Here is a 16360-nt window from a genome sequence, read left to right on the forward strand (position 1 = left end):
GCCTCGCCCTTCTCACCTGCAGACAGCCCATCCCTAAAGCAAGTCCTGGATGGAGTCTGCCCTATCCAGCCCTCCTGTGACAGGGAGCACAGTAATTGCAATCCTGCAATCCCATGGTTGTGGAGGCAGAAAACCTACTGCCCAGGGGGTTCTCAGTTTAGTGCCACCGAGAGTAAGAACAGGGCTGCGGACCCAGAGGGGTGACACTGGGCTTTGAGTCCCAGCCCCATCTCCACCAAGGTGCTCAACATTAAACACGGGCATTCAGAGGCACTGCTTGGTGTGAACACCTGTGCCATTGTTGGCTGAGCACCCCTGGGCAAGTTCTAACCCACTCTCTGCCTCAGTGTCCCCTCTCCCGTGAGCATCAGGTAACACAGAGGAGTGCCCAGCAGTCCTGGTTCTCAAAGGTCCTTTGCCTCACATCTGCTCATTCAGGAGGCTGTTGTGACAGTGACACAAGGTGCTCACACAACATCACCACCGCGGGCCAGCGCTACCCGCCACTCACTCCTGCAGCCGCCTTGGGAGCACTCACCTGGATAGTCCCTGATGAAGGACTTGTACAGGTTGGCCAGCTCGTCCGGTGTGATGTACCTGTTGGGGTCATCGGGCGACTTGAAGTCCAGGTCATACTTGCCCGACCTGTAGAACTCAGAGGCAGCTACGTCCATGCCGATGACGACCTTGTCGCTGTAGCCAGCCTTGCCGATGGCGTTCTTCAGCAGCTCCAGGGCTGGAAAGAGATGGTGATGATGACTTTGGAGACCAGGCCAGCTCTGCCCAGTGGGAACCGTAACAAAGAGAGGATAAGGTGCTCTGGCCCCAACCACCAGTCTCAAGATTCCAGGAACCTTTTTATGTTCTGAGGCAAGAAACCTTTGCTCAAGGCCATGAGTGCATGGCCAAGTTGGAAACTGACTCTCAGAGGCTTTTTCACTGACAAATGCTCCCAAATTTAGCACCAAAGAACAGCTGTGCCGGCCAAGATACAGTTACAGTGACCAGCTGACATCAGCTGTCCCAAAGAACTGGCTTTAAATAGAGCCAAGACAGAGGATAAGATAGTTAGACAGCATCACCGACTAAATGGACATGAATCTGAGCAAACTCCAGGAGAGGGTGAAGGACGGGAACCCTGGCATGCTGTAGTCCATGGGATCGAAAAGAATTAAGACACGATTTAAGTGGCTGAACAACAAGGCTGCGATCCAAGAGGGAGCCCAGTGGACTGACGGGGAGCCCCATGCTGAGGCCCCGCCACTAGGCTCTGCTGTCCAGGTCCAGGCTCAGGGTCAGCCTCACTCAGAAGCACTGCCTGTAGGGAAACTGACCAAGACACTGGCAACTGTTGCACAGCAAAGGTGCCCAAGATTCAAGCCACGTGAAAGGGCTGGATTTTTATAAGTTAAAATAGTCGAATGTCAGCTATCGTGTATGACTGACCCAAAGGTCAGGATGGACATTTCCTTTCACTAACCATCCCTGAAGCCCGTGAAATATGCTTGGAACCCTAACTTTTTCTTCTAAAACAAAAAATTCAGCCATGAATTCTTCTCCTAAGACTTCTGTATCCTCTATTCAATTCTCACATTTAATTCTGCGTCTAAGGATTCAAAGTGAAACAAAGCATGTGCGGCATTACTGAGGCTGAATGACCTGAAACCTCAGCATGCCAGTATCCTTAAACAAGGAGCAGGCTACACACTTTTGCCATCGCTGGGGAGCAAGGATGGTAGGACAACAAACTGCCTCTCAAGCCCACTGTCAGCCCAGTTTAAGCAAACCATCAGGCCATTTGGAAGTCAAATTAATAAGAAAACTCTTTTTTTTTAAGGAATTGCTAGTTTCTTAAATCACAGAGGGTTTTGCAATTTGGTACTTGATGAATGGAAGGTGGAAAAGCAGCAGACCGGGGGCAGGGGGCAGGGGGCAGGGGGGCTGCAGTGCCCAGGGTGGGGGCTCCCCTGGAGCCACTACCTTCTTTGTTCTCCAGGATATTGGGGGCAAAGCCGCCCTCATCTCCCACGTTGGTGGCGTCTTTCCCGTATTTCTCCTTGATGACGTTCTTCAGGTTGTGGTAAACCTCTGCTCCAATGCGCATGGCCTCCCGGAAGTTTTCGGCCCCAACAGGAAGGATCATAAACTCCTGCATGGCCAGCTTGTTGCCAGCGTGAGAGCCACCGTTGATGACATTGAAAGCCTGAGGGGAGAGAGAGGAGTATAGCTCCCGACCCGGAGGGTCTCCCTGCCCCCAGCAGTCCCCCAGTGCCCGGCTCCTGCATGGAGCCCGCACATCACTGAACTGCAGCCACCACCACAGGTTCACACAATCCAACAAGGCAAGTACAGAGCCCCTCTCCCATCGACAATTAAGGAAATGGGTGCAGGGCAGCTGGGTCACCGCTCAAGGTCACTGTCAGCCGGCGCTGGCAGAGTTGTCTTCAGCTGAGACCCCCAGAGCCTGCTCATACCCTCGTGTTGGAGGGTCACATATGGATGAACTGGAGAGGTGGGAGGTCTTGGTTCCCCCTGAGAAAGTGAACACTTCCCCCTCTGCACACGGGAAGCTCAAACCAGACACTCACCGGAACTGGCAGGATGACCTCGGCATTGCCAGCCAAGTCGGCGATGTGGCGGTAGAGGGGCACCCCCTTCTCCACGGCACCAGCCTTGCAGACAGCCAGGGACACGCCCAGGATGGCGTTCGCACCAAACTTGGCTGGAAGAAAACAGAGTTAAATGAAGGTATGTCTTACCCACCAGCCTTCCTCCAGCTGGCATTCCCGCCCGGACCACCGCTGTGTGCACCCTGGATTGTATTCTGAACCTTTTTGTCTCTATCACACCAGAAATGCAACAGCCTTCCTCCCACATATACTCATCTGCTCTTTCCCCACAAAGAGAAAACCCTTTCTTTGGTCTATGGAACTCTAAAAGTTCTGCAAATTGCTAGACTATCTAAAGCACAGGCCTCTTCTGAGTAACCCTCCACACCTGTTGCTGTCAGCTGGCTGTACTCCTGATATTTAAAAATGTCATTTATGATTGTGAGGCAAGGACCACAGATATCTGGTCACATAACTCATCATTAGGGACAACATGACCTCTCCCCAAGGGACTTAAAGAGTCTTCAGGAGAAGCCACAACCTTCCTGGCAAAGATTCCACTTGGGCCACTCACACTTATTTTCTGTGCCATCCATCTCTATCATCAGCTTGTCGATCTTCTCCTGCTCCACGACATTCAGCTTCTGCAGGGAGAAGGGAGGGTGAGCTGCTTGGAGGGAATGGTACCTCTACCCGCACGCCCTGGACCCTCCTATGACAGAGCCACCAGCCCTGGGAACCGTGCAAAGCCCAGGTTGGTTCTGTGCTTATCCATGTCAGGAGAAAACAGGGAGACACAACACTGCCCTTCACTGGCTTTAAGAGCATCACGTACGTCTCCCAGCATTGTGACTTTGGGGACCGTAAAACAACAGAACTCATTGTTCTTTATTTGAAGAGCTGTGCTCATCAAAGTCAGTTTCTGCTGTCACTCAGCTGTCCTCAGTGAGGACATCTGAGTATCTGATGGGAGATACGAATTTTGCAGGTAGGCCACAAGCCCCACCCCCCAATAATAACAATCTTTATTTATTTAATGTTTTAGGCCAGGTTGTGTGTGGCATGTGGGATCTTAGTTCCCTGACCAGGGATCAAACCTAGGCCCCGTGCATTGGGAGTGTGGAGTCTTAATCACTGGTCTGCCAGGGAAGTCCCCAAAATGTTTGATAACTGACCAAAATGAATCCTTTTGGTGAGAGTATAGAGTAACCAAATTGGCGTCTTAAAGACTGGCTCAAAGTAATGAAATAAAAGTCAGCATTACTTTAAAAACTTCACAACAGCAAATTATTTATCATCTTTCTTATTAAAAAACTAAAATACAAAAAGAAAACAAAAATCTCTGAAGTCCATCACACCCTGTTAACACTTCGGCATCTTTTAACTTTTGTGTCAAGGCAACTTTGGGTAAAGTTAGGCCAACACTCACCAGAAGTAACCAATAAAAGAAAATGTCCAGGAAAGTCCTGCTCACAGTGAGCCGTGCCAGCTGAGGGCACCGAGGCACAATGAACAGGGGTGTGTGGAGGGGGCCGGGAGGCTGAGAAGGCAGAGCAGTGATGCAAACTCTGCCTGGGGGCCAATCACAGCGGGCCAGTGGGCCGGCCACAGCAGGCAAGCTGGGAATAGAACCAGCAGAGGTGCCACTTGCCATGGGCACACAGAGTGGAGCTGGGAGAGGGACCACGCCAAGGAGGACACATGAGCCCAGGCTAGGCCATAGGAGTCTGGGAGGGAGGGGCTGGAGGGAGCAAAAAAGTGACAAAAAATAGCTGAGTAGGTTGCGCTGTGAGGTCCCCAGCCCCACTTCCTCTACAGCAGCTCCACTTATATCTGTCTGCCATATTGAGGCTCCAAATAGGATTTTATTTAACAAGAGTTCTGCTGTTTAAATATATAGTAAGTAATTCCACAGCTCATGAAAAATCAGTCAGTCGCCATGGGTACTACATTCAACACCCCTTAAAATCTGGATCTTAACTCCTCAGAGGTCAAGATCATTGCTGGGAAACATCAAGGCTCTTGGAGCCTCCTGTTCCTTGGATCCAGTTCCATGCTCTGTTAGACATGGCCACGCAGGCAGAGGGCGGGTCAGCAAAGGCCAAGTAATTTTGCATCATGCACAACAGGGAATCCCACCGGCTTCTTTAGCTCTCAGAATAAGCTCTTCTGGAAACAGGAAAGCCCCCCGGCCTGGACTGGGCGGCGCTCTGATAGTATTAATATACATTAGTCATCAGGAGGCAGGTCCTACCTTGCTAACCAGGGCAGGTGCAATAGTTTTATTGATGTGCTCAACAGCCTTTGAGACACCTAGAAGGAATAATCAAATCAAATTACCGACGCTGATGAGAGAGGCTTGAGCAGCACTGCTGGAGAACCGCTCACCATATTCACCCAGGTATTCAGAGACCACCAGACCTTCAAGGGGACCCCTGGCCCTCTCCCCCCGGAATCGGAGGGCTTTCTGGCCCAGTCTGAGTGCTCTTACCTAGGACCCCCAAGGGTTAGAGCCACACACAGCGCCGCCAAACAGAATGTCTGGAGGGGGGTTAGTTGGCAAGACCATGCACTGGACAGGCCAACCGCAGAGGCTAAAGGATGCCCTGTGTATTACCTGTGTGCACAAGGCTGGTGCCAGGAACTCGTTAATATACTTAACGGGTCTGGAGACACCTGACCAGCAGAGATTGACAGAAAAGGAAAAAAGAAAGACTCAGAAGAGAACAGGTTTGTGCAGGATGCTGAGTGACAGAGAGGAAACAGGAAGGTGGGGAGAAGGCGGTGGGGACCATGCGTTCATCCTCATCCTGACTGAGGCAGGGTGGGGTCCTCCTGCCGTGGGCAGGCATCCACCTGGGCTGCCAGCAAGACCCCTCAGGAGAGCTCTTTACAGAAGCTGCCCCCCTGCAGTGGAGCCACTGTGACCCTGGCCCTGTGTTCCCCTCAACCTGACCTTGCTCACTGTTGCCCCTCCGATGCAGTGTCCCTGGACTACTTTCCTCATCACCCTCCCCTGGAAGGTTGGCAGCCCACTCGTGCCCTCCACCTCCTTACAGTGTGGCCCTCGGGAGGGCCGTGACACAGCCTGTGCTCCTGGCTTCTCTCCAGAACCAATTCCCATCCCCGGGGTGACACTGCTCCGTGGAGAGTGCAGACCAGCCCCGTCTGCTTTTCTGTGACCTGGTCTCAGGGGTTCTATCTGCAGAAAGGTGAACATGTGCACACAGACCACCAGAGGCCGGATCTGCCAGAGAGACAACTGCTCTATCCACGACGAGTCGGAAGCCTCCATCCCCTGAGACCACACCCCGGGAAGAGGCCCGCCGGCCAGGAAGGGCCTCAGAGCCCTCCTGGAGGATGAAAGGCTTCTCCTGAGCACTAGCTAATGTGTCTTCTTCTCCCTCATTCCCTGGCCCAACCAGTTCTTCACAGACTGGAGACAAATTGCAAGAGAAAGAAGAGTGAAACGCCTGCCCTGGGTTACAGGCTCAGGGACCCTGGCATCAATCAGCCAGCTCTCCCTTGGGCGGTGCACATGCTCGCCGTCCACACCCTGGGCCAAATCAGAGGTCTCCCGCCCTCAGATGCAAGCTGCAGGGAGGAGGGAGGCCACAGCCGCCAGGACCGAGCCGGCCTGGGTCTGCACTCACCTTTTCCCATGTAGCGCGTCTTATCATTGTCCCGGAGCTCCAGGGCCTCATAGATTCCAGTTGAGGCGCCACTGGGCACAGCAGCTCTGAAGAGACCTGGATGTTGAGAGAGGGAGGGGGAAAAATGTTTACTAACGATTAAGCAATAGCTCCCAGATCCCTCCCAGCACAGAGGGCATCTGCCCACAGGAAATGGTCACTTCCTCCCAACACTGGGGACACTCAGATGGCCATTCCTCCTGCCTCCCGTGCTTTTATGACTTTATACCAAAGACCCTACAGAAGAGCTGATGAATTTCTCTAGTTTAAAGATAAAAGTCTAGAGCAGAGCTTCTCCAGTTTTAATGTGCACACACAGCACCTGTGGGTTACAATGCAGATCCTGAGACATGACAGGACATTTGAGTCCAAGTCTCTAAAAGCTCCCAGGTGGTGCCCTGCAGCTGGTCCATGGACCACCCCCAGCCGCGCAGTCCAACAGAAACACCATGAATCCACTTGCAGGATTTGCATGTTCTAGGAGCTAGTAACCCACGGAAACACCAAGCTATTTTAGACAGTCCGGCTAGAGAGCACTGTTGCTAAGCTTCCCTTAGACAACTGAGATCGGGTTGCTAGCTTTCAAGTCTGGAAGGCGATGGTTCAAGAGGAATCGCTACAGCTCATGTGCCTCGGCTTAAGCAGCAGTGAATGCTATTTGGAGGTTCTCTGCCTAACAGGACAGGTTGGAAGAGAAAAGGAATAAGGACAACAAAGGCACAGAGTTAATGACATTAGAACCCAATTACAGTCCTGCAGATACAGAAACCGCCCCGCCTGGCTAAGCCTAGACTGTGGAGCAGAAAGTGGCAGCTGTCCTTGGAGGACTGCCAGTGTCAGGAAAGGTACTGCAGAGATCTGGTTACATGGGGCAGACAGGGTTAGGGGAGCAGGAAGTGCAGGCAGCCTCTCGAACCTCCCTGAAACTGTCTGGGATTTCCCCTCTGAGAACTGGCGGGTACGGGGATGTGAGGGCAACTCAACTCAAGAGGAAAAAAACCAACCAAGTATCTCAGTCACACTTGGTTATATGCTTGTATCACCACATGGCTGTGTGAGCAGCAGGCCACATGTTCTTTGTATCCAGGCCCTGGCTTTCTCTGTATCCATCAGCTCTGGACGAGGTGAAGAAGCAATGGAAGTAAGAGTGACCCTAAGGTCAGCTATGGACTTTGGCTGATAACATATCAATGCAGATTTGACTCTAACTACTGCTCAGGTGAGAGTGTTGGTGGGGATAGGGGGTAGATGGGAACACTCTATTTTCCACTCGATCTTGCTGCGAACCTAAAAATGGCCTAAAACATAAATTGTAAGAAAGAAAGAAGTGATGAAAGTTTCTTAACAATTTATGATTTCCTGGCTTTTTTTTTCTTCCTGAAAAGGATTAAGACACATAAGAGAAAGTTCCATTCATTTAAATGTTAAAAGACATTAATTTTAGTCATTTTAAAGAATTTCAAAGAAAATGCCTCCCTCTCAACAATCTTCTAGCATCCTGGGTCTTTTTTCGTTGTTCAAAGTCTGTTAATTTCCAAGTGGAAAGTTCCACTCTCATAAATTGAAAGGAAATTCTTGCAATCTTCTGAGAATCCACAAGGCACATGCCCAGAAGGAATGGTGTTCTCATGGAAACCCCCACAGTAACCACAGGTAGACTTCTGCTGGATGAATCTAGACTTGAGGGGCCTTCACTTTCTGGGCAAGGGGGAAGCCAGGACAGGAAGGGATGGGCTGGAGGTTCCTCTGCCAGGCCTGTGATTCAGACCATGACTCAGCTATGACTGGCAGGTCTGTGCTCGGCACCATTGGGTGCCTCTCTGCCTGAAGCTTTCTTTCCAACTTCACCCACTTGGGCCATTTAGAAAATGGCTGAGATGTTGCTGGAGGTAACACAGGGGCTAGGGAAGCACCAGATTTTCTTAAAGTAAAAAAGATTAAGTAAGGAGGGGAGATTTTAAGGAGGTCCCATTCTATTCTTTTCGCATGTGGGCAAATTCTTCCTATGTGGACTTATAGCCAGGTAAAAACACCGACCTCTGGAATGTCCTAACACCCACAAGTAAAAACTGTCCCTGATCCTCTAAGAGTGATTTCTGGAAGCAGAGATAAGAGCACTATATATACCCTTGTACTCCCCTAATCTCTTTCCTTTTCAAGGAAGATTCATCCTATCACACCGTACCTACTTATTTGGTCACAACAAGCTGTGAGGCAAACGAGTGATGAGTGACGGGCCCTTTTAGGGATAAGGTATCACCTTACCTCCCTACCTCAGTGACCTAGGAGCTGACCTGCGTCCTGCTCTAAATACCAAGAAGCACAAGGGCCTCTTGCCTCCCAACCTCGGAGCACAGCCTATCAGCATGTGCAGATCAGAAAGGCTTTCAAGACAACAAGCTGTTTCTTGCCTAAGGCTCTGTCATTTGAAGCTTTAAAAAATGGAATGTGGTGCAAGGGACTATAGAAACAAAGGTGGTACATACCTTTCGCGGTGAAGAGATCAACCTCAACGGTGGGATTCCCACGAGAGTCAAAGATCTCTCTGGCATGGACCTTGAGGATGGACATGGTGAATTTCTGCAGAGAAACACAGTCCACATTTTCCATGAACCATAATGAAGCCTAAACTCATTATTCAAGGGGTCATGTCTAAGGATTCCCAGACTAGGAAGAGTCTGCATATAACTAAAAATTAATGTAGGAAGGGTGACTACAAAATGCCTGCTGGAAAGCAGTGGGAATTGTTCCTAAAAAGTAGGTAGGGGGCAGCTCTGAAAGGCCCTACTAGTTCAGGGCTGGTCCTGCCAGCAAAGAAAGCCTGACCACGTGTGTGCGGGTGGGATTAAAAAAAAAAAAAAAAACCACAGGAGGGAAATCTGGTTTGTAGCAGAACAGTGAATTAAAAGCTGGAAACACAATTCATCAGGTAACTTGAGGCAGCAGGAGGATCTCTAATGGGTTGATTTAGGATAATCAGAAATTATGAGTTTGGAAGGGAGGAGTGAGCTTCTTGGTCGGTGTGCTGAACTTTGCCAATTTCTGAGCCTTTCAAACCTCACAGTGCTTGGGTCTTTAGCAAGACAGGGCACAAAAATAATGTTATCTAATTAGTGTTTCTTTCAATGGGCATTTCACCCCATCTGAAAATCTTAATTATGAAAGTCATGAATTGTACCTAGAGAAACAATTCTTTGAGCACCAGGATATGCCAAGCAAAGAAGTTTCCTTCGAAAACACCTTAAAAAAAGGTGGGGGTTGCAGCTACAAAGAGTAAATATTAAGAGCTAAAAAAAAAGAAAAAGAAAAAAAAAGTCCTCCTTTTCTTGCTTTCCCTCCCAGGGGTTCTCCAAGGAATAAACTAATTGAACAACTTGTAAGACAGAAGTAGACACCTAATCACTGTTCAGAAAAAATTATCTAACTGGGCCCTCCTCCAGTATCTTCTCTGGAATGTTCTGAAGCACCAAATGGCATCTTTTTAAGTTTCAAAATTAGACATGAAGTCACGTGTGTGGCTTTGTCTTTGTAACAATGGAGTTTTTATTCATTAGCCAATAAGAAGACATCTAGTTTTTAATCTATCTTACCAAAAGGTAAATTTGCTTAAAATTTTTTTCATTTTAAAATTCTAGTTAATTTTGGGGTTTGGGAAATCATATCTGTGTAACATTTATCACCGCCAAAAAGTTCCCTTAGTCCATTTCCAGTCACTGTCCCCTCATCCTCAGGCCACCACTGATTTACTTTACAGATTTTAGATACACTTTTAAACACATCTTCATTTCACTACCTTATCACACAGTTGTAAGATTTCATTTTTGGTTTCCTTTCAGTGATGTAAGACAAAGTAATCAACTTATTTCATGATGTAAAAATAAAACTCAATCTTTAAATTGGATAGAAAAACTTTTCTCCTAAGTCATTAAAATGCTATCAGCACAGAGAGAGGGGAAGGTGGGTCTGACTGGGAGCCTGCACGGCTTTTTATCGGCCTAGACTGAAGCCCGGACCAGGGGCAGCAAGGGCAGACCGGGCAGCTGGGGCCTACACGTGCCCCGGAAGCAGGTTAATCGGCTGCCCACACCGCTCAAGGGGAAGACCACATTGCAGAGGAAGCAGCGAACAGGAAGATTTCGTAAAATACATTCTTTTTATGTCAGATCAGGGGTTGACTGTTGGTGGCCAGCCCGGGGAGCCGAGAGCGGCTCGTGCCCGACCTGGGCGAGGTCGCCAGGAGGGCTTTCCAATGACTCCCCGGCTCCGCTGCAGTCTCTTCCAGGACAAGCGCCTTCTGAATCCACATTAGTCCCTTCTCATTCTGGAGCAGCGACGGGCTGGACACCCAGGCGCCAGGCCGGGAGCCATCAGCGGGAGATAGGGGCGCGAGGCCAGGAGAGGGGAGTTGCAGCTTCGCGGGAATCTCTCTTTTCCCGGACCCTTTGTCCATTTTCGGAAGGGCCTGGCTTTAGTGAGCACGGAGGTTCGACCTGCAGCGCTTCCCAAACCTTCCACCCTGGTCGCCTGCTGTCTTGGTGACCGCGTGTTGTACCCCTGATCTCCCGGGACAGTTACGCGGCCCCGTAACCCGTAATCTCAGGCTGAGCTGCACTTCCCCCTCCGGAGAAACCGGGCGCCGTGCCCCAGCGTCGAGCCGCACCTCTGGCCAGGGAGGCCAGTCGCGAGCGCGGACCCACCCCTTCCCCATCCCAGCTGAATCCCCCACCCGCAGTCTGACCGGCAGGAGCGCCCGCGGGCCCGGGGGACCCACGCGCCGCCCGCCCGGGCGCTTGCTCGGTAGCCCTTCCTCGAGTTCTCACCCGGCCGCCGGAGGTCGCTGCCCCAGAGAAAAGCAGAGGTTGCTGCGGACACCGAGGATAAGCGATAAGCCGCAAAGTCTGAACGCTCCAAGTACCCCGAGCTCTTCTCCGCGCCGCTGGCGAGGACTTCCTGCCCAGCCCGGGGGTGACCCCGCCCACTTCCCGCCCCTCAGGCCCGCCCCCTCCGTGACGCCTTGCCATTGGCCCAGCGCGCCGTCACTCGGTCTCTCTTCCGAGGGAGGGGCGGAGCTGCGGCCGCGGAGGATGGTTAGAGGGGGAGACATACCAGGGAGGTGGGGCGGGACCGAGCTGGGGCGTCCCCACTGCCCCCGCAAATGGGTGGGGGCATGGGAGAGCCCCAGTCCACCTTCACTCCAGTGTGGGGCTGAGGCCCCGCCCCAGGCGGAGCGGAATCTGTGGCTCTGGGGCCCCGGGGGAGAGAAGGGGCGGGGCGGCGCGGCCGGCATGAGGACTCGGGGTTCCGTCACGTACTCCGAGTCCCGCACGCACGCAGCGTCGCTCCGGCGCCGCACGTCAGGCCCACGACCTTGGTGACGACCTTCGCGGCCCGCCCTTCCTGGCCGCCCCACGCCTCGCCCCCCTGCGCGGTGCTGGAGACCCCAGTGGCAGGGAGACGTTGGCGGCCGCGTGCCCTTACCCAGCTCCCGGGCCGCCGAGCCAGGAGCTTGGCCACGTGCGCTCACCCGCGCCTGCGCCCTGCACTCCCGGCCGCCCGCCAGGGTGACGCGGTCCCTTTTGTCCTTGTGCGTCGGTTACACATGAGTTATCAGGCCAAGATAGCGGAAAGGATGTTCACTTTGTCTTAATTGCAGCTCATACTTTTTAAGCGCTTCCTACGGCCCAGGCACTCCTCTATGTGCATGCCCAGGGTTAGTTTATTCTGAGGCTCTTGTTAATGTTGCATCTTAAAAGTAGGCCGCATCCCTCCCTTTCTCATCCATGTGAACCACACTTGTCCTGGTGTGTGTGTCTCTCTGTGTGTGTCTGTGTGTCTCGTGCATCTGTGTATGTGTGTGTATGTATCTGTGTGTGTGTGTGTGTGTGTGTGTGTGTAGGCCACATCCCTCTCTTTCTCATCCATGTGAACCACACTTGTCCTGGTGTGTGTCTGTGTGTGTCTGTGTGTGTCTGTGTGTTTGTCTGTGTGTGTCTCTCTGTGTGTGTCTGTGTGTCTCTTTGTGCATCTGTGTATGTGTGTGTATGTATCTGTGTGTGTCTCTGTGTGTGTGTCTGTCTGTGTGTGTGTCTCTCTGTGTGCGTGTGTGTGTTAGTCGCTCAGTCGCGCCCAACACTTTGTGACCACCGTGAACTGTAGCCCACCAGGCTCCTCTGTCCAAGGAATTTTCCAGGCAAGGATACTGGAATGGGTTGCCATTTCCTTCTCTAGGGGATCTTCCTGCATTGCTGGCGGATCCTTTACCGTCTGAGCTGCTAGGGGAGCCCTGGTTTGGCAGTGGAATTTCTCAAAGTTCAAAACAGGCAATATTCCTCGGTGGTCTAACAAATGAAAAATAGACAACAGTAGATGTAGTTGTTTTACCCTCTGCTGAAGAAAGAACTGATTCTCGTTTTAAATCAGTTCTTCAGTACTTCCTTGCCCACCCCCACCCCAAACACTCACACTCAAGGGAGGGTTTCATTTTCCGATAAGAATTATTTGTACTTTCTTAGCGCTCCTCTTGGTCTGTAATTCAGAGAGCTAAAACAGTGTCATACATCTTCAGGTTTAACACATTGCATAGAGAGATCAAAGTGTATATTCGAATTATTATTTCTTGTCAGCTGCAAAACCTGCTTTTCTTCCTTAATCCCTAGCTTTGGATACAGCTGAAGGCCTACTGACTAAGAAGAAAGAACTTTAGGATTAAATTCAGCAAAAAAGCAACAAGGAAATTGTAAAATGTTTGCCAGAGAATTATATGAATTTTACAAGCAGAGTTTGTGATTTCCCCAACAATACACTGATGTTTCAGACTGCTTAAAACCAAGATTCCAGCCCCATGACTCAGCAGCTAAATCAACAGCCACCATCTCCTAAACCTTAAGAGTTCTGCAGAAATCAGACACTTACGGCTCTTATTTTCCGAGCAATTCTAAGGTGTGGCCCTGAAAGGGCTCCAGAAGAATCTCATTTTCTGTTAAAATGGTTAGAGAGATAAAGATAGAAAGACATGGCTCTTGTAACAGCTCTCTGGCCACAACCAGTGATTCTTTGCTGGAAATCAAATGTAGAACATGATCTCAGACTGCTGCTATTGCAAGATTCTTGGAGGCTGCTCCACAGCGTTTTTGAGCCAGCGCTTCGACCTCAAATAGGAGCTCAAATGTTAATGATTAGTAGAGATGTCCGCCTATCCTTTCCAAAATTCACAGGCTGCCAAATGCCCTGCCTGTCTCCACAGCTCCTGAGGATTCGTTAGCAGGCTGTGGGACTCATGGGTGCCTTCAGTCCAGTGCAGGCCATCTACTTTGTTACAGGCGTTTAGTTATTATTTATCACTGACAGTATGCTGGGTGAGCAGTTTTAGTGCAGTGGTAGACCAAAGGCTACGGCGGAGCCTGGTGGGCTGCCGTCTATGGGGTCGCAGAGAGTCGAACACGACTGAAGCGACTTAGCAGCAGCAGCAGACCAAAGGCACTCGCCTTGCTGGTGGGCAAGGAGGAAAAATGTGTGTACAAGGCTCTTATCAGAAGACCACACTGCAGGTAGGGACTGCATGACATTTGCAGGGGGAATGCCAGGATTGAGGGAAGATGAATCTTCAGCAGCCTGTGACCCACCTGGGTCATAGTGATTCTGTCTGTGGTCTGCACACCCCTGGTTGAAAACTGCTGGTCAGTGGAAAATGTGGCACACCTTTTTTGGAAGGCAGGTCTTTAGCCAGATAGGAAACTCCAGGGTTAGAGAAGAAGGTCTAGGGAGATAAGAGTTCAGAGGAGTGAAGAAGGACCTCAGGGGATCTAGGCGGATGGCTCCTCCTAACAGTCTAGGAAGTTTCTGTGTTTACCTCTGTGAACAAGGAATATCACCTGCCTTATCAGTAATCAAAGGATGTTACTTTGCCAGCAAATGTCCGTATAGTCAAAGCTATGATTTTTTCCAATAGTCATATACAGATGTGAGAGCTGGACAATAAGGCTAAGCACCAAAGAATTGATACCTTCATACTGTGTTGCTGGAGAAGACTCTTGAGAGTCCCTTGGACAGCAAGGAGATCAAACCAGTCAATCCTAAAGGAAATCAACCCTGATTAGTCATTGGAAGGGTTGATGCTGAAGCTGAAGCTCCAACACTTTGGTCATCTGATGTGAATAGCTGACTCATTGGAAAAGTCCCTGATGCTGGGAAAGATTGAAGGCAGGAGGAGAGGGGAACGACAGAGGATGAGATGGTTGGGTGACATCACCAACTCAATGGACATGAGTTTGAGCAAGCTCGGGGAAATAGTGGAAGACAGGGAAGCCTGGCTTGCTGCAGATCATGGGGTTGCAAAGAGTTGGACACAACTGAGTGACTGAGCAACAAAGGATGTTACAACCATCAAGCCATCAGCCACTGCAGCCACCTCAGCACTCAAGAAGGGGTTCAGGATGGAGAAGAATAGGATACCTGCCCTAGAGAGTTATGGTACATCTCAAAGGAATGATTTCATTCAGCCTGGACTCGTGTATCTTCTTATACATAGAAAAGTGCTGAATTCATTAACTTGAAATGTCCCATTTTTCTTTAATTAGCAGTAATCTTGATGTTTGGTTACCTGAGTTGTTTTGTCTTTTCAAAAACTCTTATATATCCTGGCCTCCCATACCTCTTTGGAATAGTCCCTTGGAGCTATCTGAGAGGCTGTATCCTGGGCTTAAGTCCTCAGTAAATCCACTGAATAAAACATAATCCTCAACTTAGGTAGTGCACTTTTTCCCATCCTACACACTAAGTATTTCACATATACCAAAGACTGCATAAAATATATCTGATGTAAAAAAATAATAAATGTCTGTGTACCTAACTTACCAGTTTAAAAAATGGGATACTGGCAATGCCATTCATGTCCCCTATATATTCTTCCCTTGCCCCAGAGGTAGCCACAATCCTAAATTTTGTGTTTACTTTCACCTGGCTTTTCTCTGTGGTATTTAAATATTTATTGAACTCTATATAAATGGCATTGTACTGTTTGTGACCATTGCTACAACAATATTTTTTTTGCTCCACTTGACATTAGTGAGCTGGAGATGGTTTGTTTCAGTGCTGAATAGTATTCCATTGTGACTATCCACATTTTCCTATCAATATGCATTTGAGTTTCCTGATTCTTTCTGTCTTGTTAATAACAACGTTGTTGCTATGAACTTGGTTTCGAATATCTCTTGAGTACAGGTGCAAGAGTTTCTCTAGGACAAATACCTATGACTTTGTTTTCAAAAGTATTCTTTTGAGACTTCCCTGGTGGTCCTGATCTCCAGTGGCCTCGGCCTGTAATGGCTTGGAGCAGAGCTTGGGTTCCCAGGGACAGACTTAGGCCAGGTCGTGATGGTGTGAGCACCAAATCCTAGCCACTAGACCAGTGATCAGTGTCAAGGGCTCTGACCCTTCAGCTTTGCAGAAAAGAAATTCCACAAAGACAGTAGTTAAGCAAGTAAACTATTAATTAGGAGAAAAAAAGAGTACAGCACATATAGATAGACACACGGGCAGACTTAGAGAGAGAGTCACTGAATTGCACCCTCCTGGCTATTTAAATCACTTATATAGGATATTTCTTCTAGTTTTCCTTTGGTCAATCATTTTGATTTGCTTGGTTCACAGTCCATATTTGATATATCTCAGGATCCTTCCATGTGTGTGCACGCATCTCTTAGCTAAGACAGATTCTACCAAAAAAGCCTAGGGTTAGGGCATCCTTTGTGCTTCCCTGGTAGTTCAGATGGTAAAGAATCTGCCTGCAATGCAGGAAACCTGGGTTCAATCCCTGGGTTGGGAAGATCCCTGGAGGAGGGCATGGCTACCCACTCCAGTATTCTTGCCTCAAGAATCCCATTGACAGACCATGGGGTTGCAAAGAGTTGGACATAAGTGAACGACTAACACTTTCTTTTCAGAGCATCTTTAGACGTTGCTCCCCTTTTGACCTCCAAGGAGCTTTTCTGCACACATGTGGTCAAGGAGGTCTCCTGACTTCAGGAATGAGAAATATGTGGTCTGAGGAGGGCCCAGCTT

General features: G+C 49.7%; 1 protein-coding gene across 15 annotated transcripts in view; it reads right to left on the reverse strand.

The window, feature by feature from the left end:
• The window catches only part of ENO1 (enolase 1), a 14541-nt gene extending 2718 nt beyond the window's left edge, over positions 1–11823 (reverse strand). The window contains exons 1-9 of one of the 15 annotated variants that reach the window (XM_081490509.1): positions 11780–11823; positions 11122–11163; positions 8788–8881; positions 6263–6358; positions 4864–4922; positions 3184–3253; positions 2589–2722; positions 1981–2203; positions 539–736 (exon numbers count right to left, since the gene is read on the reverse strand). In XM_081490509.1, coding sequence (XP_081346635.1) covers positions 539–736; positions 1981–2203; positions 2589–2722; positions 3184–3253; positions 4864–4922; positions 6263–6358; positions 8788–8872 — 865 coding nt within the window. In that variant the 5' untranslated portion in view covers positions 8873–8881; positions 11122–11163; positions 11780–11823. Of the gene's footprint in view, positions 1–538; positions 737–1980; positions 2228–2564; positions 2723–3183; positions 3254–4863; positions 5286–6262; positions 6359–8787; positions 8882–11121; positions 11229–11407; positions 11750–11779 lie in introns of those variants that run through there. The other 14 variants (XM_081490512.1, XM_081490505.1, XM_081490503.1 and 11 more) reach the window with 14 other exon arrangements.
• Between the last annotated feature and the right edge of the window lie 4537 nt (positions 11824–16360).

The sequence above is a fragment of the Giraffa tippelskirchi genome, chromosome 5 (genome assembly GCF_054371585.1).
Source record: "Giraffa tippelskirchi isolate mGirTip1 chromosome 5, T2T-mGirTip1v1.2.pri, whole genome shotgun sequence".
Classification (NCBI taxonomy): Eukaryota; Metazoa; Chordata; class Mammalia; order Artiodactyla; family Giraffidae; genus Giraffa; species Giraffa tippelskirchi.